At 50.6% G+C, this 26,954-nt stretch overlaps 3 protein-coding genes across 5 annotated transcripts in view; 2 read left to right on the top strand and 1 right to left on the bottom strand.

The window, feature by feature from the left end:
- Positions 1-10,659, bottom strand: part of NSD2 (nuclear receptor binding SET domain protein 2) — an 89,108-nt gene extending 78,449 nt beyond the window's left edge. The window contains exon 1 of one of the 3 annotated variants that reach the window (XM_045529191.1): positions 10,515-10,659. The gene's annotated coding sequence lies outside the window, so the exon portion shown is untranslated. Of the gene's footprint in view, positions 1-10,332; positions 10,379-10,514 lie in introns of those variants that run through there. The other 2 variants (XM_045529194.1, XM_045529193.1) reach the window with 2 other exon arrangements.
- LOC123622216 (collagen alpha-1(I) chain-like) lies at positions 10,205-17,394 on the top strand. Its single transcript, XM_045528409.1, has 3 exons — positions 10,205-10,414; positions 10,957-11,373; positions 16,866-17,394. The coding sequence occupies exons 1-3, from the start codon at positions 10,205-10,207 to the stop codon at positions 16,902-16,904; spliced, it is 666 nt and encodes a 221-aa protein (XP_045384365.1). The 3' UTR covers positions 16,905-17,394.
- A 7,543-nt stretch (positions 17,395-24,937) lies between these two features.
- LETM1 (leucine zipper and EF-hand containing transmembrane protein 1) overlaps positions 24,938-26,954 on the top strand; it is a 51,470-nt gene continuing 49,453 nt past the window's right edge. Inside the window, exon 1 of the mRNA XM_045529608.1 lies at positions 24,938-25,218. Within this exon, the coding sequence (XP_045385564.1) occupies positions 25,140-25,218 (79 nt within the window). The 5' untranslated portion in view covers positions 24,938-25,139. The remainder of the gene's footprint in view (positions 25,219-26,954) is intronic.

Genomic DNA, 26,954 nt, shown 5'->3' with positions numbered 1-26,954 from the left:
TTATACGGAGCTAGGATCCCACCACTGCACTCCAGCCTGGGCAACAAGAGTGAGATCCCGTCTCTTTAAAAAAAAGGAAAAAAGTAGCTGGGTGTGGTGGCTCAGGCCTGTAATCCAGCACTCTAGGAGGTGGGAAGCCAAGGCAGAGGATTGCTTGAGGCCAGGAGTTTGAGACCACCCTGAGCAAGAGCAAGTCGCCTCTCTACTAAAAACAGAAAAAAAAAAAAAAATTAGCCAGGCATAGTGGTGCGCGCCCATAGTCCCAGCTGCTGGGGAGGCTGAGGCAGGAGAATCACTTGAGCCCAGGAGTCTGAGGTTGCAGTGAGCTGTGATGATGCCACCGCACTCTAGTGGGGCTGACAGAGCAAGACTCTGTCTCAAAAAAAAAAAAAAAAGGAAAAAAGAAAAAAAGATAACTACTAGAAGGTTTATCACCAAACATGAAGGTAAACCAAGGAAAATAAGAGATTCAAGAAACAGACGGTCCATCTCAGATGATGTTAACAGCTCTGCAGCAAGCTATGGGAGAGTCCATCCAGTCTAGAGCAGGAAGACAGACAGCTCTCAGAGAAAGATCATCACAAGAAAAGGTAAACTGACAGATCTAGTGTAACTGACTATCCCAAAAGGCTTTTTATACAGTTCATTTGGAAAACCTTGGGCTGAATTAGTAATAGATACATAGAAAACTAAGCAAACAGAAAAAGTATTACTACCAGGAAAACAAAAGCCATAAAAGAAAGTAAATATCAATTATGGTATATGGTTTAGCTAAACAATGTAACTATTTGTAAATATTAACTTAAACCAAAACTCACTATAAAAGTATGGTAAATCAAAGATGGCCAATAATTCTTTGTCACTCTCCCCTGCAAGAGACAACATCTATCTCCCTGGAGTCTGGCCTGGCCTGGCCTGGCCTGGCCCTGTAGCTGCTTTCAACAACAGAATATGGCAAAGCGATACTATGACAGTTCTCACCCTAGCCTTTAAAAGGACTGGCAGGTTTTGCTTCCTCCTTCATGGAACCAGCCACCATTCTGCAAGGAAGCCCAAGCAGCCTCATGCAATGGCCCATATTGGGGAGGATGAGGCCTCTGGCCAACAGTCCCTAATGCATTCCCAGCCAACAGCCAGTACCAACAAGCTAACACCACGTAGAGCTGAAGGAACAATATAATCCTGGTAAGCCATGCCCAAATTATAAGATGTAAACAAGATGTTTTCAACCACTAAATTCTGGAATAGATAACCAAACACCAAAATATTGGGAATACTGGGAAGAAGTGGGGAGAGGAAGTGGGAGGCAAGGGAGGGTAAGAAAGCTAAATCCTCATCATCTTCCACAGATAAGATTTTGTGAAGTGGAGAACACTGTTATCTTTGATTCTGAGCTTCACAAAGCAAACTGTCTTTATTATACACGTTTTGTTTGTTTAGTTTTTTTTTAAGTTTATAGGTTTATTATAAAAGATATAAAGAATGCAAATGAACAGCGAGATAAAGTAACAGATAGTGCTGGTATTGCAGAGGCAGGTGGGGTGGGGCATGGAGCCCTCTCTGGATATACCACGTTCCCAATACCTCCACATGTTCAGCAACCTGGGAGGTCAATGTTTTAGTTTAATAAAAGATAAATTGGAAATATGCCTAAACATTTTGGTTGGTGAGCTTAGTTATACATTTCCTTCCACTTTTCTATATTATACACATTTCTCATAAAATTTATTTACTGGCCAGACACTGTGGCTCACAGCTGTAATCCTAGCCCTCTGGGAGGCCAAGACAGGAGGACTGCTTGAGCTCAGGAGTTCAAAACCAGCCTGAGGAAGAGCAAGACCCCATCTCTACTAAACATAGAAAAAATTAGCTGGGCGTGGTGGCACACGCCTGTAGTCCCAGCTACGCGGGAGGCTGAGGCAGGATTGCTTGAGCCCAGGAGTTTGAGGTTGCTGTGAGCTAGGCTAAAGCCACGGCACTCTAGCCTGGGCTACAGAGTGAGACTCTGTCTCGAAGAAAAAAAAATTACTTACTGATTATGAAATTATTAAAAATAGTAATGAAGCTTTCTATTTTGCCATAATGATGTGTCAAAAAATTGAACGTCCTTGAAAATAAGATTGATAGAAATTCTAGGCTGGAACTCACAACTCAGATCAGGGCAGCTCTAAGGAGCCAGCTCAGAGATGTCTGGACAATAACAGAGGAAGATTTTTCCTTAAGGAAAAATTTTGTAATGAGTATCTTATAAATAAAGACACATTTAGCTACAATTTCCCATTTTCCCTATGTATGGCAACTTTTGGGACACCCTGTATTTCTAATGGGCCATCAAGACAGATTTCCTTTCTCTCACAAGTTTATCAACTTACAACAATGACCAGGACCTCCTCCCAAAGGAAATAAAGAAGGTAATAACCCATAATTGGTGCTGTTACTATTTCTTCTGAACCAGCAGAGAGCTCTCATTAATACCACTGACCCACAGCAGGGGCCTGGGACTAGGGCACTGGTGATGCCTTGCTTCTGCTCTTTACTGATTCAATCCACTAATTTGTTGACATCTCTATAGCAGCCAAGAACATAATGATATACGAGAAACATACATGAGTTTAACCTCCAAAGACAGACACTGAATAAACAAGAATTATCATTGTTTCAAAGGAGTTATAAGCAGTTAAATTTTAAAGAAATAAATACTTTTCTTTTTTTCAGATTTCAGAACTGAAAAGAACCCAATAAACTGTTAACATGATACATAATCTCAACTCCTGTTCCACAAATACGGTATGCAATTTATTTTACATGAGGAACAAAAAAAATAAAAACCTAATTTTTCCACATGCAACTTTCTCAGTAGTCTCATATTGTTAAGTTTTCATTTTGGGTAGTGCTGCCTCTACTGAAATGTCACTTTTCTCTCCCACTCAAGGAAGAAGAAGTTGCCTTAAGTTATTATAGATAAGCTTCTCCATGCTCTTGTGCCAGTTCATGCCTCCATCCCAGGCTATCCTATGAAAGAACCTGAACAAAAGAGAAGCAAGAGGCCTCAGGAGGAGGAATGCCACAGGGACCTCATCAACCAGACACCAGACAGTGCTCAGCAACACCCAGGACACACAGACCAAAACCTGAGGGTTCTAAGTTGGCCACATTCCCTCCTTGCCACTGTCTAGCCCAGGCAGTCTTCCAGGCAGCTCCTTCAGCTCACAGGCCCTGAGTGCCTGCACATGCAGCACAGTTCTAGGGACGCAGACGTGAACAAGAAACAAGTGCCCTGCTTTCATGGAGCTTCCACTCAAGCAGGGAGGGCAGGTGGGGACAACAAATGAGGTGATTACCACCATGGAAAAAAAAATCAGTCAAAGGAGCTCAGGAGAGCAGACACGGTGAAATTTTAAGTTTGGGGGTTTCAATGTGGGCTTCATTGAGAAACTGATATTTAGGCAAGAAAGTCAACAAAATTTTATTCCTTAATGGGTTTTCTCTTGTTTCTGGACCCTGAAACTGAAGGAAATACAAATGCTTACCCAAAAAACACTATCTAGACAGTGAATGCCACCTCCTTCTATCTGGTTCTGTCAGACAAAAACTTAAGGGCTATCACTGACACCTCTTCCTCTATATCTTTCCTATCCCAAACAACATGCCTTATCAATTTTACTCCAGATCCCTTCCTAGCTAAGCCTGTCCACCTCTCTGCATACCCACAATCTCAACACTGGCCAACCACCAAGATCTTTCACCAGGACCAACATCACAGTATCCTAACTGGCTCAACAATCAGGAAACTCCAGGCAGTGGTTATCAGCTTGAGGGCATCTGAATCCATGAAGAGCTTTAGAACAGACTGCCAGGCCCCACACCAGAGCTTGGGACTCAATAGGTCTAGGGCAGGACTTGAGAATCTGCATTTCTAACAAGTTACTGGGTGATTGACACTGCCAGTCTGGGGACCAGACTTTGAGAACCACTGAACCAATTATGGTGCAGCATGGCTTAACTCAAAGGTTCCTTTCTTGCTCATGGTACATATCCATTTGTTTCCACAGGAAAAAGGGAAAATGAGAAAGCACATGTCTCTTAGAGCTTCCTCTCGGAAGTGACATGTCACTTTTCATTGGCGAAAGCAAATCACAGGCCACACCAAATTTCAAGGAGACAGGGCTGTTCAATCGTATCAGGCACTCAAAGCGGAAACAATGGAAAGATTTTAACCTGAAGGGAGTAACTGCAGATTGGCCTGTTGTACACACTCTTCCCTAATCCTCCCCTACCACCAACTCAAGGTACAGAGGAATACTTTCCAAAGCAAAAGAATCCATGCCATACACCCCACCACTTAAACTTTAAATGGGAATCTTCAAGGGCCTCACGTTTTTTTTACGATGCAAATACTTAACAGAGCTAAAAGAACTTGCCTGACAGTACCCCCACCCCAGCTCCAGCCACCCCAGGCTTCTTTCTGCTGCTGTCACTCCTCTGCACAGGCTTTCCTTCTGCCTGATGCTCACACCCCTCTCTGCTCTCTGCTCTAATGTCATTCTCATCAGGAAGTCTTTTCTGACACCATGTTAGGTATAACCTCCTTACTAGATGTACGTGGATCCTTCCTTTATGATTTGCTTTTTGTGATGGGGAACTCTAAATACACAAAGCTGGACAGAATAGTTAGAGCCCATGTACCCATACCACCCTCAACCTGGGCCAGTCCTGATTCAACCACACACTCACCCACTCTCTCTTCCATAGGATTGTGAAGCAAATCCCAGATGATGTATCATTTCATCAGTAAGTGTCTATTTACTGACACATCCCCAAAGAGTAGGAATTATTTTCCTAAACATAAAAAAAACCACTATCACAGCTAAAAAATAATAATAATTCCTTAGTAACAAATGTAGTCAGCGTTCCAAATTCTAATTGCCTCAAATATCATAAGGGGTATTCAGTCATGTCTTGGACAACTGGCCTGACACAAATACAAATAAGCACTACTGCCACAGATAGTCACTGTGCCTCAATCTCTTGCCATCTAGTCCCCTCCTTTTTTTTCCTTGTTGAAGAAAACAGGTTACAGGTCTTGTTTCCCATGTTGAGTGTTGCCAATGGCAACCCTGTGGTATAGTTTAGCCTGTTCCTCTCCTGACTGAATTTCCTATAAATCGGCTGTTAAACATGGAAGCTTGATCAGATTCAGGTTCAATTTTTCTGGCAAGACTATTTGCAGGTTTTTCAAAGATATGATCTTTTTTCCACTCTTCCCCCATTTCATCTCATGTCTATAACATTCATGGGACCAAGGACAGGCTTGGCTCATCACTGGAATACAGCTGACACTCAGGGAATGAGGAAATGTCACACTGCCACACTGAATGGCAAAAATAGAACTGCCCACCCTTCCATCCACATATAGACAGTTGTATGTTAAAATCTTCCCAGAGAGGCAGAACAGTTAAGTTCCCAGGGTACAGAACCAGAGGTCAGGCCATGCAGGAGTTCTAACTCCATCACATACAGACTTGTAATTTTGGGTCAGTGACTTAATATCTTTCGGATTCAATTTCCTGCTATGAGGATTCAGTGAGATATAGTAAATAAGATTCACTGCTCAAGGATATATACAGCAAAGCTCTACACAGATAGCACCAACTTCAAATCTTTTGGAGGAAGCAACACAGAAACTTCCTATTTCTAACATTTTAATAAAAAATCTAGAATTTACATTTTTATGAAATAAAAATCCTCAAGTAAACAGAATAATACCCAAAAGCTATCTCCACTTGTTAACTGAGTGCCTTCTACATTCAGGCACTGAAGACAAGTCAGAAGGTCCTCATCTTGAAAAAGTCACAACCTGGAGAAGAGAAGGGGGCAAGAGCCTGTGCAATGTGCTATCATAACAGGCCTACCATTCACAAGGGCATGACAAACTTACGGGAGCAAAAATACATCTAGTGCCACAGGCGCAGGGTCTGCAACGCTGGTGGAAATAGGGAAAGGCTTCACAGAGATGAAGGCTAAGCCGTAAAAGCACTGTGGCAACACAAAACAAGGCAACTCAGGAAGAAGCAATAACACATGCAAAGATACGTGGAACAGAGCACAGCTCATCACAAGAGCTACAAGCAGCATGACAGCAAGGTCTTAGTGCAACCAGAAGGGACTAGCCAGTGAAGGTAGGAACCACACGCCATGCTCAAGATTTAGGGTTTCCTCTTCTAGGCCAACAGTGAAGCACTACAGACACATTTTAGGCAGGTAGATGATATCAGAGCTTCCTTCTGGAAGGAACAGAGATAAATCAGAAACTATGACACCCTCTCTTCCCTTTCACTAGTTCATAGTAAGGTAAAAATGGTACCACCAACTAATTAATCTTTCAGATCATAAATACTGGAATCACCCAGCCCTATCAATGCTGCCGCAGCTCCCTCCCTTGCATCTGTCCACTCTTCCCCACCCCCACTTCCTGTGTGTTGGTGAAACCATGGTCCTCTGGCCCTGATACTAGTCCATGGGCCTCCTCCCTGACCTCTGCCACCAGGCCCTGGCCCTCCACCTTTCCAGCCTCACACCAGGGCAAACATGCTCACATCACTCCCCTTTATTCACATCTCTTCTGGGACATATTATTCCCCCATATCATACAAAGTACTGAAGCCTCATTCAAATAATCACTGAATGCCTGACACATACTCAGATAATGTTCTAGGCACTGAAAATATAACAATAATGAAAGCCAAAGGAGAAAAGTCCCTGCCTTTACAGATGACGCAATGTAGTCAGGAAGACACATGGAATGTCGGAGGGTAAGTGCTATGTATGGGAAAAAAGCTAAGGCAGGCTGGGCATGGCGGTTCACGCCTATAATCCTAGCACTTTGGAAGGCTGAGGTGGGATGATTACTGGAGCCCAGGAGTTTGAGACCAGCCTGTTCAACATAGCAAGATTCCACCTCTACCAAAAAATCTGTGTAAAAATTAGCTAAATGTAGTGGCCTGTGCCTGTAGTCCCAGCTACTTGAGAGGCTGAGACAGAAGACTGCATGACCCTAGGAGTTCGAGGTTACAGTCAGTTATGATTATACCACTGTACTCCAGCCTGGGCGACACAGCAAGACCCTGGCTTTAAAAAAAAAAAAAAAAAAAAGACAATTTGCAAACATGAGCTTAATGCTCTGGAGTTTCCAGGTTACCTCTTTCTTTTGTATTTTATGTACTTCATATTCTCTTTACCTCGCCCAGTGATATGGAGAGAACGGCAATGAGGTACAGTAGAAACTCTTGCTCCATCTTGGTGCTAGGTACAGGTCTGTTCTATTATTTGTTGTACTTAGGTGTTTAGAATGTTTCATAGCTAATTTTCATTCAACATTTGAGTTAGCTATGGTAAGCAAAAGAAACTGCCCTGCCTGGCAAAAAGTCCTGGCTCCCCAATTAAAACAGAGTGACCTTAGCTCAGCCCCTTCCATTCTATACTCAGGTTCTTCCTCGAGAGAGTCCCTTTCTGCTCCAACATGACACAAAAAAGAGAAGCAAATAGACCAGATACTGGCATTAAACTGAGTTTTGTTTACCCTAAGCCATATGCCCATTTATTCAGCATTTACTGAGTGCCCGCCATGAGAAGGCACCAGCATAGGCCAGGCTGCCCAAGGCAATGACAGAGGCCTCCCTCCAAGAGTTCACCCAATAGGAGAGGAAAGTCACATGTGCCAATAAAAGGCTGTGTATTATGCTCAAAAAGGAAGGACTAGTGGTGGTCCATATCCAACAACAGCCCACACAAAGGCCTGGAGTCAGGACAGGGTACCACATATTTGGGGAACAAGGACACATTTACTGCAGTCAGGCAAAAAAGGAGAGTGAGGATTAGGAGACTAAGATGCTTATCCAAAATTGTATGCATTCTATGGTCCTGAGCAGTCCACCAAAGGAAAAACCAAAAAACTATGCCAGAATGAGTACAAAGCCATATGTCTTCAGTTCCCACTGATTAATTAAAGCGTTTACTTAGAAAGGTTATTTGCCCATTTGCTCAATTAAAAAGGACAGTGCAGACCTGGGTGTAGTGGCATGCACCTGAAGTCCCAGCTACTCTGCAGGCTGAGGCAGAAGGATCACTTGAGCCCAGGAGGTTGGGGCTATGGTGCACTATAATCGCACCTGTGAATAGCCACTGTACCCCAGTGTGGGCAAAACAGCAAGAATCCATCTCTAAAAATAAATAAATAAAAAGGACAGGGCAAAATAAGTTTGGATTATGAACTTCAGCACCATCTTAGCACATCTTTTTATATGTGCTCTTATTTAGTGAAGAGAATCCTACAGTTCACATAGCGCGCGCACACACACACACACACACACACACATAGTGTTTTCTATCCTCTCACCAGTACTTTCTTAGTAAGTCTAATTCCACCTACTTTTACATGTTTTACACTGAATCTTCAAGCTGTAAAAAAAAGGAAGCAACTAGTTAGTTCACATTCTGCCACGTAAGTAAACCTTTTAAGGTTTGACTATTCTAGGAGGGGACAGTCTGAAGACTGCACTCACTCCTCCTAACCCACAGGGTCTATAATTCCTGACCCATTCTGAAATTCTGCCTTATTCTTCATTTGGTACTCACATTTTTACAGGTGCTGGTTTAATAGCTCTGTATAAATTAGTTGCATAAAAACAAACCTAATAGACACACCTACAACCTGTTTTCCTTTTTGTTTTGCTCTGTGTGTCTCCACAAGTTTCAAGTTACATTAGTTTGCATGTTACATATGAATATATATTTGATAAATTATCTATTACTCTTTGACATTAATAAAATTATTTATTTGATACTCTTAAAATGGAATGTTTACCCCTGGAATCAGAGGTCAGCCTATTTGGCAGTAATAGTCAGGAGGGGAGATTTTTTATACTAAAGAGATCCAAGTTCTTCTCAAAAACTTAACACAAACTCAGAACAGTGCAGTAAATCCTCATTTGAACAACTTATCAACCCCAAACTGAAGGCTGCTGGGTGGCTGAGAAAATGGAAGGAAAGAAAAGGAAATGACTCAAAGTAATCATGCTTCAAGTATGAGTCCTCTCCATTTTCAGTCGGCAGTTTAGATTTGAACTACCATCGGCTGTGGGAAGTAAAGAGCACGCATCAAGTCCACAAGGAAAGGTTGTGCTCATAGGACTTGTTTCCTTCATGTTATTTGGAATTGTTCTTTTTTAATATTGTTGCGCTCACCACATTTAAATATGTAACTGGGACATTTGGAAAAATAAAGTTAAAGTCCCAGCTTCACAAATGAGATGGCTCCTAACTTATTTTCATGTTGATAATCTTATTAAAAACACATAAAACATAGCCAATATAACCAATGCGTGATCTTATTATTTAATTCATTTAAAAGTCAACACTTGAAAGTCTGAGAGTGGGCTGGCAGTACTGAAGAACTTCCCCTAACCTAGGTTTCAACTCATTCCTTATCAATTAGTCCTCTCTTCACAAGGGTCTGTTAAAACACACACATACACATACACCCCCAATTATTTACCTAAAAATGATTAATGTCACAACATCAGTTTTGATACTAAGTTTCAACTTGAATGTCAAAGCCCATCCTGGGCACAGAAAGGAGGAAAAATTGGCGCTGCAATGGGTCCTAGACAATATCCTCATCCATTTTCTTTTTACGGAAACTCAAGATGAGCAGTTTTTAAATGCCGAGATTTTAAACCACTGTTCCTGTGAGTGGGAAGAAACCAGCCATTCAGCCGCCGGGTTCCATCCCTACGTGTCCTGAGGCTTCAAGGACTATCGGTCTGCAGCCTAGGAGCGAAGGGAGCATCCTGGGCGGAGGCCGACAGCCCCTGGTGCAGGGTCCCCACGCCTGGCCCACCCGCGCCTCCACCTGCCAAGGCCCGGACTGCGGCCCGGCTCCCCGGGGGCGCGCCCGCGCTGACCAACGGCCCGGGCGCCGCGAGTGTCAACGCCGGACACCTTCTGCAAACAAAAAGCAGCCCCTCGGCCCGACCCCTGCCCGGACACTGGCTCTGGGACCCCCGACCTGCCCCTCCCACCGCGACCGCCCTGGCCCGAGGCACCGCACAAAGGCCGGCCCGGCCCGCTCCGCGCCGCGGGAACAAAGGCGGCCGCCCCGGCCGGGCCGGCACAGGTGCAGCCGCCGGGCCCCGCCGGGCCCAACATGGCCGCGCCCGCCGGCCCCGTTAGCCGCCGCCCTCCCCTGCTGATCCTCCCAGCGGCCCAGCCTCCGCCGCCCTCCCGGCCCTCCCCGCAACTCCCGACCCCTCAGGCCGCCGGCCTCCACTGGACCTCGCTCCTCTTGGCCGGCCCCTCAGGCCTTGCCGGGCCTCTCGGCCATTCCCACCCTCCGCAGTCCTCCCGGCTCTCCGCGGTCCTCCCGAGTCCTCCCCAGCCCTCCCGGCCCTCAGGCCTCCGCGGGCCTCACCGCCGCCCCCTCAGGCCCCCCCCCGGCGGTTGGCGGCCCCAGTGACCTGTGGTGCGTCGCATCCTCCGGGCGCAGCGGCTCCGGCAGCTGGGCAGAGGGCCGGGCCGGGGCCTGTGGCAGGAGGGCCGCGGCGGGGAGGGGGCGGCGGCGGGCGCAGCGCGGCCAGGCCGAGGCTCTCCGCGCGCGGCGCCGACCCCGCCCCCGCGCCTCCCGCCCGCCGCCGCCGCCGCCGGGGCTGCCGCCGCTCTCAGAAGCCGCGGGAAAAGTGCACGCCGCTGATTGGCTGCCGCGCTCGCGGGGCCCGCGGACCGGGCTTTTCAAATCCTCGCCGGGGCCGCGCGGGCGGGGTCGGCCACGGGACCCGCGCGCGCCTGGGAACAGCGCAGGGCGCGCGCCCCGCTCCCGCTACTCGCCGGCGCGCGCCCGGCCCGGTCCTGAGCCCCCGGCGCCGCGCGCGGTGACGTCACGGCCGCGCGCCCAATCGCCAGAGCCGCGCCGCCGAGCCGTGGGTGCGTGGGCGCGCGGGCGCGGGGCTGGAGCTGGGTTGGCGGGGTGGGCCTCACGCGCGGTCCCGGGGTCCTTTCTACCTTCCCCGCCGCCCCGGACCCGCGCTACTGAGCCGGCCCGAGGGTCCGGAACAACCTGGCAGGGGGACAGGCCCGCGAGGAGTGTCTCCAGGGCGCGAGGGTCCCGCCGGCGCGGGGTGGGCAGGCAGGCCTCGCAGCTCCTCACTGCCCGGGGACGCGTCCAGGTCAGGCTGCGGGTGCCCCGCCGCAGCGGGCGGGCGGGCCGGCGCGCTCAGGGTGCAGCTCCGGGAGACAGCTCGGTGCGACGAGGACGGCGGGCGGGTGTGGTGGACCCGGACACGGAGAATGGCAGAGGTAGTGCGGACACTGGCTGAAGTGGTAAGGATGGATTTTCGTTAGCAATATACTTTTGCAGTGGAGGAAAGCGCCCAGCACGAACTGAGCTCAACTCCGCTTGGCTCAGGGTGGCTGCGCGTACAAGGGAGAATGGGAGCGCGGAGAGGCCCGGCAGAGTCCGGGAGAGAAAGAAGATAAAAAGCGGGAAGGGGGATTGGTCCGTGTGAAACCCATCTGAGTTTGCTAACTGGAGCTGATGGAAGTTAGGCTCCTACCTTCCCTGGGGCGGGGTGGTGGAAGGACCTATCTCCAGGTGTTGCTGGAACAAGTAAGTTTCCTTTCGGCAGCCTTGGGTTTTCTCAGGCACTTTAAGGGAGGCTGGGGACATCCTAAGAATGGGGCTTTGAACTATTAGAAACTACGTTAGTGTTTTTTCAAGTCTTAATAGACCAAGCTAGAGATATAGTGGAGACAAGGGCTCAGAGGAGCCTGGCAAGACTTAGGTCAAGGACAGAATCCTTGTCAAAATGCACCAAAGACTGTACTTTCAGGGATCATTTCTATAGTTCTAAAAAAAAAAAAAAATGCCACTCTGGTCCCCCTCAATAAGGACCTTGCTGCTGCTTGGGCTCTAGCTGCCATCTCCTACAGGGTCTGCCTCCACTGCAGAGCCACCTCACCCCAGGTCATGCCCTTCCCTGCACAGCCACATCTCTAGTGACTGAGGGAGTGGGGTACAAAGGCTTGGTCAGTTCTGCATACTCTATGATTCCAACTATGTGACATTCTGGAAGAAGCAAAACTATGGACACAGTAAAAAGATTAGTGTTGCCAGGGACAGGGAGGAGAGATGAATAGGTAGGACACAGAAGATTTTTAGGAAGGTGAAACTACTCTGTATGATACTATAACAGTGGATACATATTTGTCAAAACCCATAGAATGTACAACACCATGAGTGAACCACAATGTAAACTGAATTTTCAGTGATAACAATGTGTCATTGTAGACTCCTTGATTATAACAAATGTACTAGTTTGGTGGGAAATGATGATGGGGGAGGATGTAGGGGATGGACAGGAGGTGTATGGGAACTCTCTGTACTTTTTGCTCAATTTGTGAACCTAAACCTGCTGTAAAAATTAAAGTTTAGGCCAGGCAAAGTGGCTCACACTTTGGGAGGCCAAGGCAGGAAGATCACTTGAAGCCAGGAGTTTGAGACAAGCCTGAGCAATGTAGTGAGACCCCGTTTTTACAAAACAATTTTTTTTTTTAATTAACGGGGCATAGTGGTGTGCACCTGTAGTCCCAGCTACTCAGGAGGTTGAGGCAGGAGGATCACTTGAGCCCAGGAGTTTGAGGTTGTAGCGAGCTATCATGATGCCACTGCAGTGTAGCCCAGGCAACAGCAAGACCCTGTCTCAAAAAAAAAAAAAAATTATTAGTTTAAAAAAAAAGATGGAGTCCTAACCTCCAATACCTCAGAATGTGATCTTATTTGGAGATGGGGTCTTTTCAGAAGTAATGAAGTTAAAATGAGGTCATTAGGGTAGGCCCTAATGCAATATGACTGGTGTCCTTGTAAAAAGGGGGAATTTAGAGACACACACACACATACAGGGGGGAGAACTCCATATGAAGATGAAGGCAGAGGTCAGGGTGATGCTTCTATAAGCCAGGGAACGCCAAGGATTGCTGACACCCACCAGGAGCTGGAGAGAGTCCAGGAACAGATTCTGCCTTGCAGCCTCAGAAGGAACCAACCTTGCCAACACCTTGATCTCAGATTTCTGGCCTCCAGAATTGTGAGACCAGAAATTTCTGTTAAGCCACTTAGTTTGTGGTACTTTGTTACAGTAGCCCTAGCAAACTGTTACAGTCCCTAATAAGCATCTGGCCCTTCAAACTCCATCTCAGTCTCTGTTTCTGGAGAAGCTGACCTATGGCAGCTGAAGGAGGCTGGGCTAGAGTTGGGGACACTAGAGAGGGGTATAGGACAGCAAGAACGGTTGGTTTGGGCTCCCGAGCAGTGGAGACAGACATATGCCGGTTTTGGAGCTTGGGCAAGTATGAGGGTAGGGAGGTAAGCAGTGGTTTCTTTCTTCTCAGGCTCCTGAGAGCTGTCCCCCACAGTAAGAGGCACAGCCTTTAGCACTGGAACTGTGGGACCCTCTACCCCTTGGAGGTTCAACTGCTGACTGTACAATGAGAAGCAGGTGGTGGGAGCCTGGCACATGACACACAGCCTGTGTTCATTTTCTTCCTGGCAGGCTGGGCTCCTGCCCAGGCCCAACTCCAGGTGCTGCTGTGCGTGTTAGGGGGGTGCTGAGAGCTGAGATGTGAGCTGTCGGGACAAGGCTGTGCACCCACAGTCCTGTTCCTGGGCCTCTGACACCTCAGGATGCAGCACACTACTCAAAAATTAGCTACTCAAGGGCCTGCTCTGCTGATACAGCCTCAAGAGTTTTGCAGCCAGGTCACCTGCAGATACAGGCACCCAGTCGTGCCCTGGTGTTGAGACAGGTGCTGTGACCCAAGACTTCAGCCAAACCCCTTGCTGTAGCCTTGTCCTAGCCTGCTCCCAAAGCCCCAGGTCTCCCTAGCCCCTCGGAAGTGCTCATAGTCCAGTGCTCTGTCCCTGGTCTGAAAGAATGGTAAAAAGGTCCCTAAGCCCAGGCAGGGTCCATTAAAAGCAAGCAGGATATGGGGGAGCCCAAGCCTTTAGGTACAGGAAGGGCCTCAGGGGCAGGAGGATGGGCAAAGCCTGCTGAAACACTGCCCTCAGCCACAAGCTTCATCTGTTTCCCACTAGGGCAGGGATTGGCCCCAGGGCATGCCAGGGACCCCCATGGGAAGGTATTACCAAATTGTTTACCCTTCCTTCAAACCCTATACTGCCTCCTGTACAGGGTGTGGAGTCGGGCCCTAGCCAGAAAAGTTTCCCTGCCCCATGAGTTTACTGCCAGTACCCACCTTAAGCCCCCCAGGAGCCCCTGGACGGTGTCCAGCTGGGTAGTGGCCAAATGCCTCTGGCTGTGGAGAATAGGTGCCCTCTCCAGGCCCTGGATCCCTCTGGGGCACAAGCCTGTAAACTGCCTGCCTCCCCAGCACCTTTTAAATTCCTGCAGTACATGACAAATACTATCATGTTGCATTTGATTTCGCAGATTTGGAATTAGGGCTACTTTTCCCAAAAAAAATCTGCATTTAGAATAGTGCAATCAACATGTAAATTTATTCAAAACATGCAAGTGTGTGTTTGGATTTTCTTGAAGAAAGTTATTTGGGTCTGGCTGGTCTTTTCCCGCCCAGTGCAAGACTCCCTAAGCCCAGCCAGGCTCTCTCTGGGGGTTCGGGGGTGCTGAGTCCCTTTAAGTCAGCTGGCTCCTGTACCAGATGTGGCCAGCTGAACCCCCTGATCACCAGCCTACACACACCAGGGGCCTCTCCCCCAAGGCAGTGTGTGTTGCAGCTCTCCAGGGCAAATAGCTTTGGCCCACATGGGACTCCACAGGTGGGTTACTGGGAAAAGAGGCCTTCTGCTGCAGGTGCTCCTCTGTAGCTCAATGCGGGCTCCCAGGCTCAATGCTCTGGGCCCACAGGGCAACTGGGCACACAGACAGCTTGCAAGTTCGGAAAGCCTGGGCTGCTTCCCTGGCACTGCAGGCTGCAAGAGAAGCTGCTCTTGGAGGGGGGCTTCTGGCAGGTAGAGGGCCATTAGGAGGAGGCCAGATCTTGGGTGGGTCCAGCATGTAGCAGAGTACACAGAGACAGTAGCAACTGGGGCCGAGCCTTGTTTTGGTCTCTTGAATGCTCTTCTCACTTCTCTGAATGAAAACTCTGCACTCTGGCTGCCTGCTGTTCAGTCTCCACCTACTCAGGGCCTACAGCTCTAGGAGGTAGAGTCCACTGCCTATGTGGCCCCAAAGGAACCCACGTGTCCTCTCTGCTCCTCAGCCACGTCTGGCACCTCCTGTCCTACTGCCCCTCTAAGAGCTGCTGCCAAAGGAGCCCCTGAGCAGGGCCTGGTCTCCCCATCCCCCACCAGCGCTGTGGTCCCCCAAGGGCCAGGCTCATTGCTGTTTCCATGGAGATGTATGCATTCTGACCCCAGCCTTTCTCCATCCCAAGCCAGATAAAGAGGGCTTCCAAGTGGAAACTTATGGTCTCAAGCTGCCCCTCCTCTCATGCTCAGGTGGCTCCTGCCTCCAGGGATGGGAAGGAAAGGAAGGCCCCTCCTCTTAGCTCAGGGCCCAGCAGGCCCAGGACGAGCACAGAGCTGCAGTGAGGGCCTGAAGGCCTCCCACTCTCAGGCCTGACTACTGCTCTCCAGTCAGAAGCTCGACTCTCCCAAGGCCTAGCTTTGCTCTAGCTCCCACCCAGTCCAAAGGCCACTTTGGTCCACTGAGACAGTCCACAGGAGCAGCTGCTGCAGCCACTAGGGCCAGCAGGCAGCACTTCAGGGTCCCTCTAGGCCACGTGTACTAAACTTCCACTGAGCTGTGGTTCCCATGGAGCAAGGGAGATGGTCATCAGAACAGAACTGGCTGAGAAGTCCCCCTCCTCTGCCCAAGCCCTGGCTGAGAATCCTGAGGTGCCCAAAATCAAAGTCCCAGTGGTCACCTCCAGGAACAAACCACATCCCAAGACCAGGGTTCAGTCCTGGGGGCAACTGCAAACCCATCTTCCCCCCAAGCCTACTTTCTGAAGAGTACACCCAAGCCCAGCAGAGCCCCAGGTCTGGGAAGCTCCTTGGGGAGCCACGCCACAGAGCTGTGGGTGTTGCTGGCGTGGAGTTGGCAGGGTTCAGTACCAAACTGAACTCCCTTCCCTCTCCCCATGCCAGGTCTCAGCTGAGAGACTACATTCTCCAGGAGGCCTCCTTGATCCCCTGCCAGGCTGGGCTGAGACCCTCTGGAGGGGACCCACAGCCCCATTTCATCTCCAGGTGGCAATACCTCCCCTGGAGTTGGACTGCTGGGTTTCCAGACCTCATCCCTCCTTGTACCAGTTTCTTAGGGCCACAAAGTGTCAGAAAGTTACTCTCTCACAGTTCTGGAGGCTAGAAACCCAAAACTGAGATGCTGGCAGGAGGAGAGGCTCTGGGAGAGGACCCTTCCTTGCCTCTTGCCAGCTTCTGCTGGTTGCCACCATCCTTGGTGCTCCTTGTCTTGTGTCAGCAGCGCTCCAATCACCACGTGGCCTTTTCCTTTTGTGTGTGCCTGTTTGTTTTCTCTTCTTGAGTACCGAAGTCTTATTGGGGTAGGACCCTTTCTAAGAACCTCATCTTAACTTGATCACATCTGCAAAGACCCTATTTCCAAATGAGGCCACATTTACAGGTACCAGCTGGGACCTGAGCCTATCACTTTAGAGACTACAGTTCAGCCACACCTCTCTTGTTAGTTGCACGACCTTGAGCAGGTTGCTGGGACTGTGTGAAACAGTGACTATAACAGCCAGTACAATCACTGTCAGGTCCCAGCCGGCCTACCTTGGGGCGGTGGCTCACACCTGCCCACCTCCCCCATCAGAGGGCGGGCGCTCACGCCTCCTTCCAGAACACTCGCTGAACCAGGCGCCTAAGTGGGAGCGCTAGCAGGGCCGGCGGTACTGGAGCAGAGAAAAGCCAGGCAAGCTAGCGCAGTTTGGTCGAACCGTAAGGAGAGACCCGCGGGAACCTGAAGGAAGCCACGGGGCGACGGAGACCTCCAGGCCCCGCCCCAGCTCACCCACGTCTGGCTGGTTGGTCTCCGCAACTCAGGGTCTCTCCGAGGGACGAAAGCGGTGTCTGGCAGGCCGGGAAGACCCACAACCTTCACCATTCCGCCGCAACTTCCTCCTGCCGGCCCCAGCCCCCACTCTACCCGGACTGCCCCAGGGTCGGGGACCACCCAGGGCATGTCCTGCGCTTGGCGCTGCCCACTCCGGCTTTGGAGTGACATTGTAAAGACACGTTGTTTTGTGTGCTAAAGTAGCATTTCTTGTTCTAATTATGAAAATGGCAGGATATTAAAACCCACAACTGCCTAAGGAAGAAAATAAACCTTCTTGAGCCCTGTGCCTGCCGCGATATCCTTGGGGAGCGCACTGGGCCAATTCTCTCCTGGACTGGTGCGGGTCTGCGGCAGCCTGAGCTGGGACAGCACGAGCGCCACCCTGAGCCAGCGAGGGGCAGCCACTTGGGACGCCAAGCCTGCCTCCCCTCCATCCAGCCAGCCTATTTTATTTTTTACTGGAATAATTTTAGATTTACCGAAAAGCTGCAAAGATAATACAGAGTTCCTCACACACGGTTTCCGCTAATGGTAACCTTTATATTTCCAGGGTAGCTTCGTGGAAACCAAGAACCAACAGTGGTCCATTATCATTAAGGGATCCCCAGACTTGATTCAGAGTTCACCAGTTTTCCCACAAATGTGGAAAGATCTAAAAAGAATCAGATTTGGATCAAGGATTCCACTGCAGGCTGTAACAGAAGCCTGTCCCAGACCAGCTATTAATACAATCCTATAAGCATATAACCATAACATGGACAAAGCAAATGAGACAACTGTTTGTTTTCAGGTGGTAGAAAACAGGAAGCACAGGACTGTGGTCCCCAGAGAAGGCAAACTCATGAGGCAAATCTTGACCTCCCCAGCTCTCCATTTGTGTGGCAGTCGACCAGGGCACAGGGAGATGGGGTCCAGCCGGGGCACCAAGGTATGGTGCCCCACTGAGCTAAGGGGCAGTGAGTGACACAACTGGAATCTATAGGGAGGGCTCTGGAGGAGCAGAAAATGTGTGCCGGAGAGCCTGAGTTGTCCCGCTGTCCTTGGCTGAGGTTTGTGGCTACACATGCTTGAGGTTAGACCACCTGGACTTACCAGAGAGCAACTGCCGTGGGAGCTCTGGCCTAGCCAGCCAGAGCTGGAGAGAGGCCTCATTCAAACCTCATGAACGTCCCTGGCATGAGTCTGAGAACTTGGATCCACGCCCTGGGACTGGGACTTTATCCTAGAGCAAAATGTTCTCTAGACACATGCTGTCTGAGTTATCCATTGCTGTGTATCAGATCACCCTCAGTTCCTCATGTGGGTGTCTCCGCAGGCTGTTGAGTGCCCTCCTGACCTCGTGGCTGACTTCCCCCAGAGTGAAAATCCAAAAGAGAGCAAGCCTGAAGCCGCAAGGTCTTCAGTGATCTAGGCTCAGAAACCATACATTGCTGTGTCCACAAAATCCTATTGCCCAGTGTGGGTGTGAGTACCTGGAGGCAAGGATCTTCTGGTCACCACACACCCTAACAAAGCCTAACACCAAGTCCTGACAAGATCCACAGAGGATCTCAGGCAGAGATATGCCCTTACAGAGTCTATCTAAGTTTAAGGTGATACACTCCAGTAATTGAATCGCCTGCTAGAACAAAAATCAAGAGTCTTCGGGGGAAAATAACAGAATCTAGAGACTATAATATTTCATCTACAACAACCAATATGCAATAAAAAGTCACTAGGCATGCAAAGAAAAGATAAAACAGGGCCATAATCAAGAAAAAAGCAGGTTGGGTGCCAGTGACTTATGCTTGTAATCCTCGCACTCTGGGAGGCTGAGGCATGAGGTTCGCTTGAGACCAGGAGTTCGAAACCAGCCTGAGTAAGAGTGAAACCCTGTCTGTACAAAAAATAGAAAAATTAGCCAGGCATGGTGGCATATGCCTGTAAATTCCAACTACTCAGGAGGCAGAGGCAAGAGGATCGCTTGAGCCCAGGAGTTGGAGGTTGTAGTGAGATATGATGACACCACTGCACTCTACCTGGGGCAACAGAGCCAGACTCTGTCTCAAAAAAGAAAAAAAAGGATATATTTATGACCATGGGGTAAGCATAGATTCTTAAACAAATCACAAACAGCACTCACCAAAAAGGAGATTAAGTCATTAAAGTCAAGAACTTCTTTTTAAAAATTTTTTAAGACATGATAGAGAATGAAAAATCAAGAACTTCTATTCACCAAAAGACACCAATAACAGTTAAAAAGGCAGTCCACTGAATGGGAGAAAATACTGGAAATACATATATCTGACTAAGGGCCCATATTCAGAATACACAAAGAATTCTTACAAATCAATAAAACTGCAGATGATCCAATAGAGAAATGGGCAAAAAACTAGGCTTACACAGGCACTTCACACAAGAAGTGGTCCAAATGGTCAAACGCATATGAAAAGGAACCTCAAAATCCTTAGTCAAGAAAGCCAGGTGTGGTGGCATATGCTGTGTCCCCATAGCCCCTCTCACTCAGGAGGTTGAGGCGGGAAGATTGCTTGAGCCCAGAAGTTCAAGTCCTGTCTGGGCAACATACCGAGAGATCCTGTCTCTAATTTAAAAAAAAAAAAAAAATGAAACAATATGCCCCTCAACTTCTAGAATGATTCCAATCACAAGAATCACAGAACCAAGTGTTAGTGGGGGTGTGGAGTGGTCACATCACTCTGGTTCTGCTGGTGGCGGGGAAAGCTGATAGAACCCCTCGAAAACCATTTGTCAGCATATACTAAAGGAAAGCTTAAGCATGCCCTCTGACCAGCAATTGTACCCCTCTAGAAGGCATGTGCCTGTGCCACAAAAGGCAAGTACAAGAATATTAATATCAATGTCATTTGCAATGGCCAAAAATTCAGGGTCCATAAACCATTAACGTTGATAAACAAATTGTGGCATATTATACAAGGGGATACCACATAGCAATGAAAAATAACAAGCTACTGTTACTTACACAACCTTGATGAATCTGACAGACATAGTGTTAAGTGAAATACGCCAGATAAAATAGTAGAGGCTACCTTTGAGAAGGGGTGATGCTGGAAGCGGGCAGGAGGAGGATTCCAGACAGCTGGTAGTCTACAGCCTTGATCAAGGTATGCACATGATGGGGAAATGCTTCAGATTGTATTTAGGACTTCACTGTGTGTATGTTACACTTTAAAGGTTTATGAAAACATACATTTGCATTCACTCTGACCCAGTAATCTAGCTACTAGGAATCTGTCCTTGAATCCATTATGAATAAATTCAGTTTCATATACAGAGAGCCCACCAAGTAACAATGGCTGACAAAAGAGAGATGTTTCCTCATTCTTACGTAAAACAAGCCTGAAGTAGGCAATCCAGGCCCTCATCTTTCTACCCCATGGCTCATAGAGCCTAGCAGGCAGAAGGAAGCCAGAAAAGAAGGATAAAATGGACCAACCCCCCTTCAAAGACCTTTTCCCTGAAGTTCAGAGATAACTGCAAGGGAGGCTGGCGAGTAGTGTTCCAGCTGAGCTGTCCTAGGCATACCAGAGTTGTGTTGCACAGGAAAGGAGAGAGTGGGTATGGCTGTGGGAAACCAGCAGTCTTGACCTCAATCCCATAAATGCTATTCTTCCGTTTTCAAGATCCAAATGCACAGCCCTCCCATCTCCCAGCCTGGAGCCAGCACCTCCACATGCACGCAGTGTCTGTGGGGCAAGAGGAGACTAAAGGCTGGCCGTTGCCCCTCATGTTGCATGTGCCTGGCCAAGGCTACTCCCAGCTGGAGGTAGACCTGGCCCTCCAGCCTCACCTAAGGCTTTTCTCCTGGGCTCAAACTCTAGCCATTGCCATCACTATCAAGTGCAAGCCACCCACCATCCCTGAGGTTAGAATCGTGCTTTTTTTTTTTTGAGACAGAGTCTCACTCTTGTTCAGGCTAGAGTGCTGTGGCGTCAGCCTAGCTCACAGCAACCTCAAATTCCTGGGCTTAAGTGATCCTTCTGCCTCAGCCTCCTGAGCCTCCTAAGCCACCATGCCTGGCCAATTTTTTCTATATTTTTAGTTGTCCAGCTAATTTCTTTCTACTTTTAGTAGAGACGGGGTCTTGCTCTTGATCAGGCTGGTCTCGAACTCCTGAGCTCAAACGATCCGCCTGCCTTGGCCTCCCAGAGGGCTAGGATTACAGGTGTGAGCCACCACACCCGGCCAGCATCGTGCTTTTGTCAGCTCACTTGCTCTGGTACCTGGCTCCAAACCCTCTCAGCCCACCAGCTGCTGACACAGTCATCTACTGTCCCAAGCCAGCCCTCTCCTATTCCTCCTTTCCCTCCCCCCCCCCCCCAGTTTAATTCCCTGGACAAGTCTCATAGCTAGTCTCTTGCACTCACCTTTGACTCTACCGTCTGTCTCTCTGTTCAGGACACTTCCCAGCAAAACCCCAATCCATGCAAATCCTACTCTGCCTATTCTGCACCTGAGTGTGGCTGAAGCACAATGCACAGCCTTTCTGAGTCTACCTTTGGTACCCTGACCCCTAACCCTCTCCCTAACTGCCTCCCTGATCCCATCCCTGACCCCCTCCCTAACCTCCGCTCTGACCCAATCCCTAACAACCTCCCTAACTGGGGCAAGTGTGCTGCCTGGACATCCTATCATGTTTCTTAACTCTGTCACTTGTGTAAACACTGAGCAACTATGGAAAGTTATGTATGATTTGCAAGGAACATAGGGCGAAGGAAAAGGGAGTCCTTCAGAAAAAAAAGAAAAAGGCTAAAACGAGTCCAGGATATTCAAACTATCCACTGTACTATGGTTCTGTGCATTTGGGATTGCCGCATATAAAGAGTAGGACAGGAAGACAGTCACTTATTTGGGCCTTAAGGGTGCACACAGCAAGCTGGTGGGAGGCCAGATTTCTACTTATTTCTTTATACTTATTTTTGTAAACCTGAAATGGCTACACTGAGCACATGTTTTTTAGATAATCAAGAAACCCAAGAAGGCTATATTGATTGTTGAAAAATGACTTCCTCTAATATTCCACCCTGCCTGCTGCACAAGCTTCATAGACAGCACCTTGAAGCCAGGACACAGCACCTCTCCTCTAGGTCAACCCTGTCCTTACCTCCTCCCTCCCACCCCGCTGGCTGGGAGCTCCTTGCCCTGAGCCAGGGGTGATGAGTCATCCTAACTGCAAGTGAGTGGTGTTGGGTAGGGCAGAGGCTGGCTAGGAGGGCTTCCCCACCTCCTCCAGTGTCCCAAACAGCTGCTATTATAGATGGGACCCTCCTCAGCCCTGTCTCTGTCCAACTGGGACCCTGCAACATCCACAATAAGGAGCACTGATGCTTGTCCTCTCCCTGCCCCTCAGTGGCATCAGGACAGGGTCATCTGCAGTTCAGGGACAATGTCCCTGCTAGGACTAGGACAATCTCCTACACTTGTGGCATAAAAGGGCTAGTCCTGTCTGACCCTGAGCACCTGTTTGCTCTGGCTCAAGCCCAACCCTGGGCTGGTGGGACAAGGATTGCCCTTTCTAATTCCCCAAGCCTCCTGGGGAATGGGCAGAAAAGGGTCCCTTTTTGGGTTTGTTGGCAGCAGGGGCCTAGGTTTCAGGCATAGGGGTGCTTAGGTCACTCTGCACTTGATGTCTGTAGTGCTGCTCACTGACCAGTGTGGATACAGGAACTTCCAGACCATCTTCAAAGTGCCCTGCGCTAAACAGTGTCACCCCCTCCCACCTGAGAGGGGCTGCAGGCACAGCATCTGACAGTTCTTGTTCAGGAAAAGCACGCCCAGCAGGCTACTTCTTCCCAATGGTGAGAGCTGAGTGATGGAAGAGCAGGGGCAGAGAGAAGCTAGGGGGAGGGAGCCTCCTAGAGAGACATGCCTTTCAACCAGCCTCTGAGGAATCCGGAGCTGGTTGGGATCAGGAGTCCCACTCCTGGTCCCAGAGAACTGAGATAAGGGCATGCACTACAGGACCCTCACCAAGTGGTGCCCTGGGGTTATACACCAGTGAACTCAACAGGGGCAAAAAGGATGGAAAAGACCTTCCAGGCAGAGGGCCTGGAAGGATCAAACACTGGGGAGGTGGGAAGCGTGTGGCAAGTCCGGGGAAGGGCCTGCTGCCACTGGGTTGCGGTGCAGGCCTGTGGGCCCGCGCCTGGAGATCTTGACCAACTGTAACGGCCTATACAGCAAATACAGCACCTATAGCTGGCCAGTTAGCTATAGTTCAGCCATTTTGGCTGTGGCTGTAGATGACTCATGGCAGCGTGACCTATGTACAGAAAGGAAATATACCCTGTAAAATGGAAAACAAAGAAATTAACTTGTAACTGATTGTTTAAAACCCTCCACTATGTATACAGGTTAAATTTTACTATGCTTGAAAACTGTGCCTTGACTTAACTGATGCTATCTGCTTCTGTAAACTAGCTTGTGTATAGAGTGTAATCAAAACAGGTGGTCTGAGACAGGTCTCAGGCCCCCTGGTAATGGAATTTATTGCAAAACTGGCTCCACCTTGTGTACTCAGAGTCACATAAGACCCCGATGTAGGATAGTATAAAAACCCTTCCTCTTTTCCAGTTGAGCGCTGCTCTCTGTGCCCCCGCCTTTGGCGGTGCAGAGGGTAGTCGCTGGCCAGCTAATAAAGACTCACTAACCTGATCTCATTAGGACTACGTGGTCTTGCCTCGCCCTCCCGACCATAACACAACGAGGGAGGACCAGAATGCCACCGGGCCCTACGATCCCCCAGCCTGCTTTCCCTGCCTCACCGCAGGGACCCCCCATCTTGAGGAAGGAAGGGGAAGGTGGTGCGTAGAGGTCACGCGCAGTTAGGCGACTGCCGGTCTCCCCTCCTGGCAAGGTGTTGCCAGGCTAGGCGGGAGGCTTTCGGGAGAGGAGGTTGAGCGGTCCGTCGGCCCAGCCCAGCTCTGGCGGGAATCCTGGAGGCCCCGGGCCTGGCCCTTGGCGTCTCTGAGCCTCGGCTGCTCCATTGTGGACTGGGAGGTGGGGCGGGTAAGCCGCTGGCCGGCCGTAAGCCCGACGCCCTAGCCACGCCCGAGCCCCCCGAGGCTGCTCTGGCCGGAACCGAAGGGGGCCAGCCCCACCGCCCCCAGACTGGAAGACACGGCATTCGCGGTGTGGCGGCTGCAGTGGGTGCCCAATCCGGCGCGGCCCTCATAAAGGGGCAGATGCAGCCCTATCCTCCGGGGCGGGACCCCAAGCTCCCCTGTCGCCCAATGGTACCCCGCGCCCCTGAAACCGCGCAGACCGTGGTCTGCGGAGCGCCGCCTTAGATGCCGAGGAGGGCCCCTCGGGGCCGCGCGAGCCCAGGTGCAGCCTACCGCAGGGCAGAGCCGCAGTTCGGAGGGAGGTTGGCCCGGGACCTCGGTGGCGACCGACAAGGACGCCCCTCCATCCCCGCCCTTCCAAGGGCGTCCCCTGCCTCGCCCTTGGAAGGCGTCCGGCCGCCAACTGGGCCCTTCCCCACAGCGTCCCAGGAGCCATTTGCTACACGCAGGAACTGTACTTGGACCAGGATAAGAGCCCAGTTTGCCCGCCGCGGAAGACGGACAAAAAGTCATCACGCATGCGCGACAGGGCGTTTTTGCGGCTCAACGAGACCCAAGAACACTGCGCCCGGAGGTGCAGGCCGCCCCGGTGCACGCCGGGACCGGTAGTCCACGCCTTGAGGAGTGGGTCGCCCCGGTGCACGCCGGGACCGGTAGTCCGCGGGGGCGCTGGCCCGCCCTTCACCTGGAAGGCGGCGGGCGCCCTAGGGGCCCAATGGGAGTGGCGGCCTGGCCGCCCCGCCCAGAGGCTCCGGACATCTTTGCCGGGACATGGCCGCCGCCGGTGCCGGGTCCTTGAGCTGAGCGCCCGCCGCCAGGAGCCAACCTCCGCCGTCAGCCATCCGCGCGGGCTGGGCCCGAGCCGCCGCTGGGACGGCGAGGAGCCGCGGCCACCGCTGGGGAAAAGGAAGCAGAGTAGGAGGCCGGAGCGGCCGCCGCGTCCTGGCACATGGCGTCCATCTTACTGAGGAGCTGTCGCGGCCGGGGGCCTGCCCGCCTCCCACCGCCACGCGCCGCGGCTCCGCGGGGTAAGCAGTCGGCGCTCCGCTGATGGCCCAGGGCGGGCCGGGAGACGGCGGGGAGTCGGGCCTGGTTGTCCTGCGGAGCCCCCAGGGCGGTGCCCGCACTCTGGTGCATGGGTTGGGGTTCGGACGCCGCCCGGCGCTGGGGTCTCGCGGGCCGAGAGGCGGGCGACGGGTCACAGCAGGCACCGGGTCGTGGGTGGGCTCGCGGGCGGGCGGGCGCTGCAGATCCATGGGGGAGGACTGGCCCTTGGCCATGCCAGGTTCCTCTCCTCCGCTCCGAGCATCTCCAGGCGGGTTGTGTCTGCGAGGTCAAGCGCCCAGGGGTCTTGGCCTTCTGGGCCCCCGCCCGCCCTTGGGATCCTGGGGTCCCTGTTTCGGGCCGTGCCGCCAGCGCTGGGTGGAGTCGCTGGGACTCTGCCTCGTGCTGTGACCTTAGTCGGCCCGGTCCCCGCAGGTCACTGCTTCCGAGAGAGGGCGTTGGGAAAGTTCTGAGGCGTTGGGACAGCCTTGGGTGCGCCTTTGCGTGATTAAGCTTGGCGTCCATTCATGAGGACAGTTGTGCCCTTTGACCACGCTCAGGGCCCCGGAGACGAGACTAGATGGGGGAGGGGGCAGACGTTACTGGGTTGCAGAGGCCCTCCCAGTCCGTGGGACTGAGAAGATAATGCCAACACCTACACCACCTTAGTGGGTGATTGGGTAGCAGCGTGCATCCAGGAGTCACGCCGGCCCGGGGCTGCAGAGGGTCCTTAGGGTGGCTGTGCATGGTCTCCTCTAGGCCACCCTGGGAAGGTGCCCGCACTTCTCTCTCTTGATCTCTTCCTTTAATTAACCATGTGTTCTTATTTTGTGTCCTTATTTGTAAGATTGAGATAAACAAAACTTGCCCTGTAAGAGTGAGAGACTCAAGTAAAATAACTTATTTCAAGGCGCTTTATGGCTTACGATGACACCACAAGAAATGTAATTCTTGTCATTTTAATTTCTGCGTGGCCGCTGTGACTTTTGGGGTATGGGAAGGATGTTGAGTGGCAGGAGCTGTGGGCAGTCTGGTTGTGGAGTTCAGTGTTTCCATCTGCTGTTAGAGCTTTCTGGATTTCTTGATATGTTAAGGATGGTAGTAAGAATACGTTGACCACTTTGACTTTTTTTTTTTTTTGACAGAGTCTCACTCTGTTGCCCAGGCTAGAGTGCCATGGCATCAGCCTAGCTCACAGCAACCTCAAACTCCTGGGCTCAAGCAGTCCTCCTGTCTCAGATCTTTCTGCTTCAGCCTCCTGAGTGGCTGGGACTACAGGCATTCGCCACTGTGCCTGGCTAATATTTTCTATTTTTAGTAGAGATGGGGTCTTACTCTTTCTCAGGCTGATCTTGAACTCCTGACCTCAAGCAATCCTCCTGCCTTGGCCTCCCGGAGTGCTAGGATTACAAGCATGAGCCACCATGTCCAGCCATACTTTGAATTTCTGTAGCATGTTTTTGGACTAAAAATTAGCTGATTTTTTTTTTTTTTTTTTTTTTGTGGTTGTGTCATTTCAGGAACACAAATGTTTTCTGTAGCTATTACTGTTCTTTGTGACAGAGACACAAAAGGGCTGATGATAGTGGGTTAAAGAGCAGGTCTGCTGTAGGACCAACAGAGATTTCAGAGCCTATAGGACCTGGGGCTGGACTGTGAGGAGGAGGTCCCTGAACCCCCAGAAATAACTTACCCAGCGGAGTGCTATAGCCCCCTGTTG

Source organism: Lemur catta, chromosome 17, assembly GCF_020740605.2.
Source record: "Lemur catta isolate mLemCat1 chromosome 17, mLemCat1.pri, whole genome shotgun sequence".
NCBI classification, from domain to species: Eukaryota; Metazoa; Chordata; class Mammalia; order Primates; family Lemuridae; genus Lemur; species Lemur catta.
This window is presented reverse-complemented; position numbering and strand designations above follow the sequence as displayed.

Bases quoted from the DNA above. Each gene is read 5' to 3' on its own strand.
- LOC123622216 (XM_045528409.1), top strand. From the start codon at position 10,205: ATGGCCGCGCCCGCCGGCCCCGTTAGCCGCCGCCCTCCCCTGCTGATC. The intron at 10,415-10,956 runs GTCCTCCCGAGT...CCCAATCGCCAG, and splicing joins AGTCCTCCCGGCTCTCCGCG to AGCCGCGCCGCCGAGCCGTG. The intron at 11,374-16,865 runs GTAAGGATGGAT...CTCCCCCATCAG, and splicing joins TGCGGACACTGGCTGAAGTG to AGGGCGGGCGCTCACGCCTC.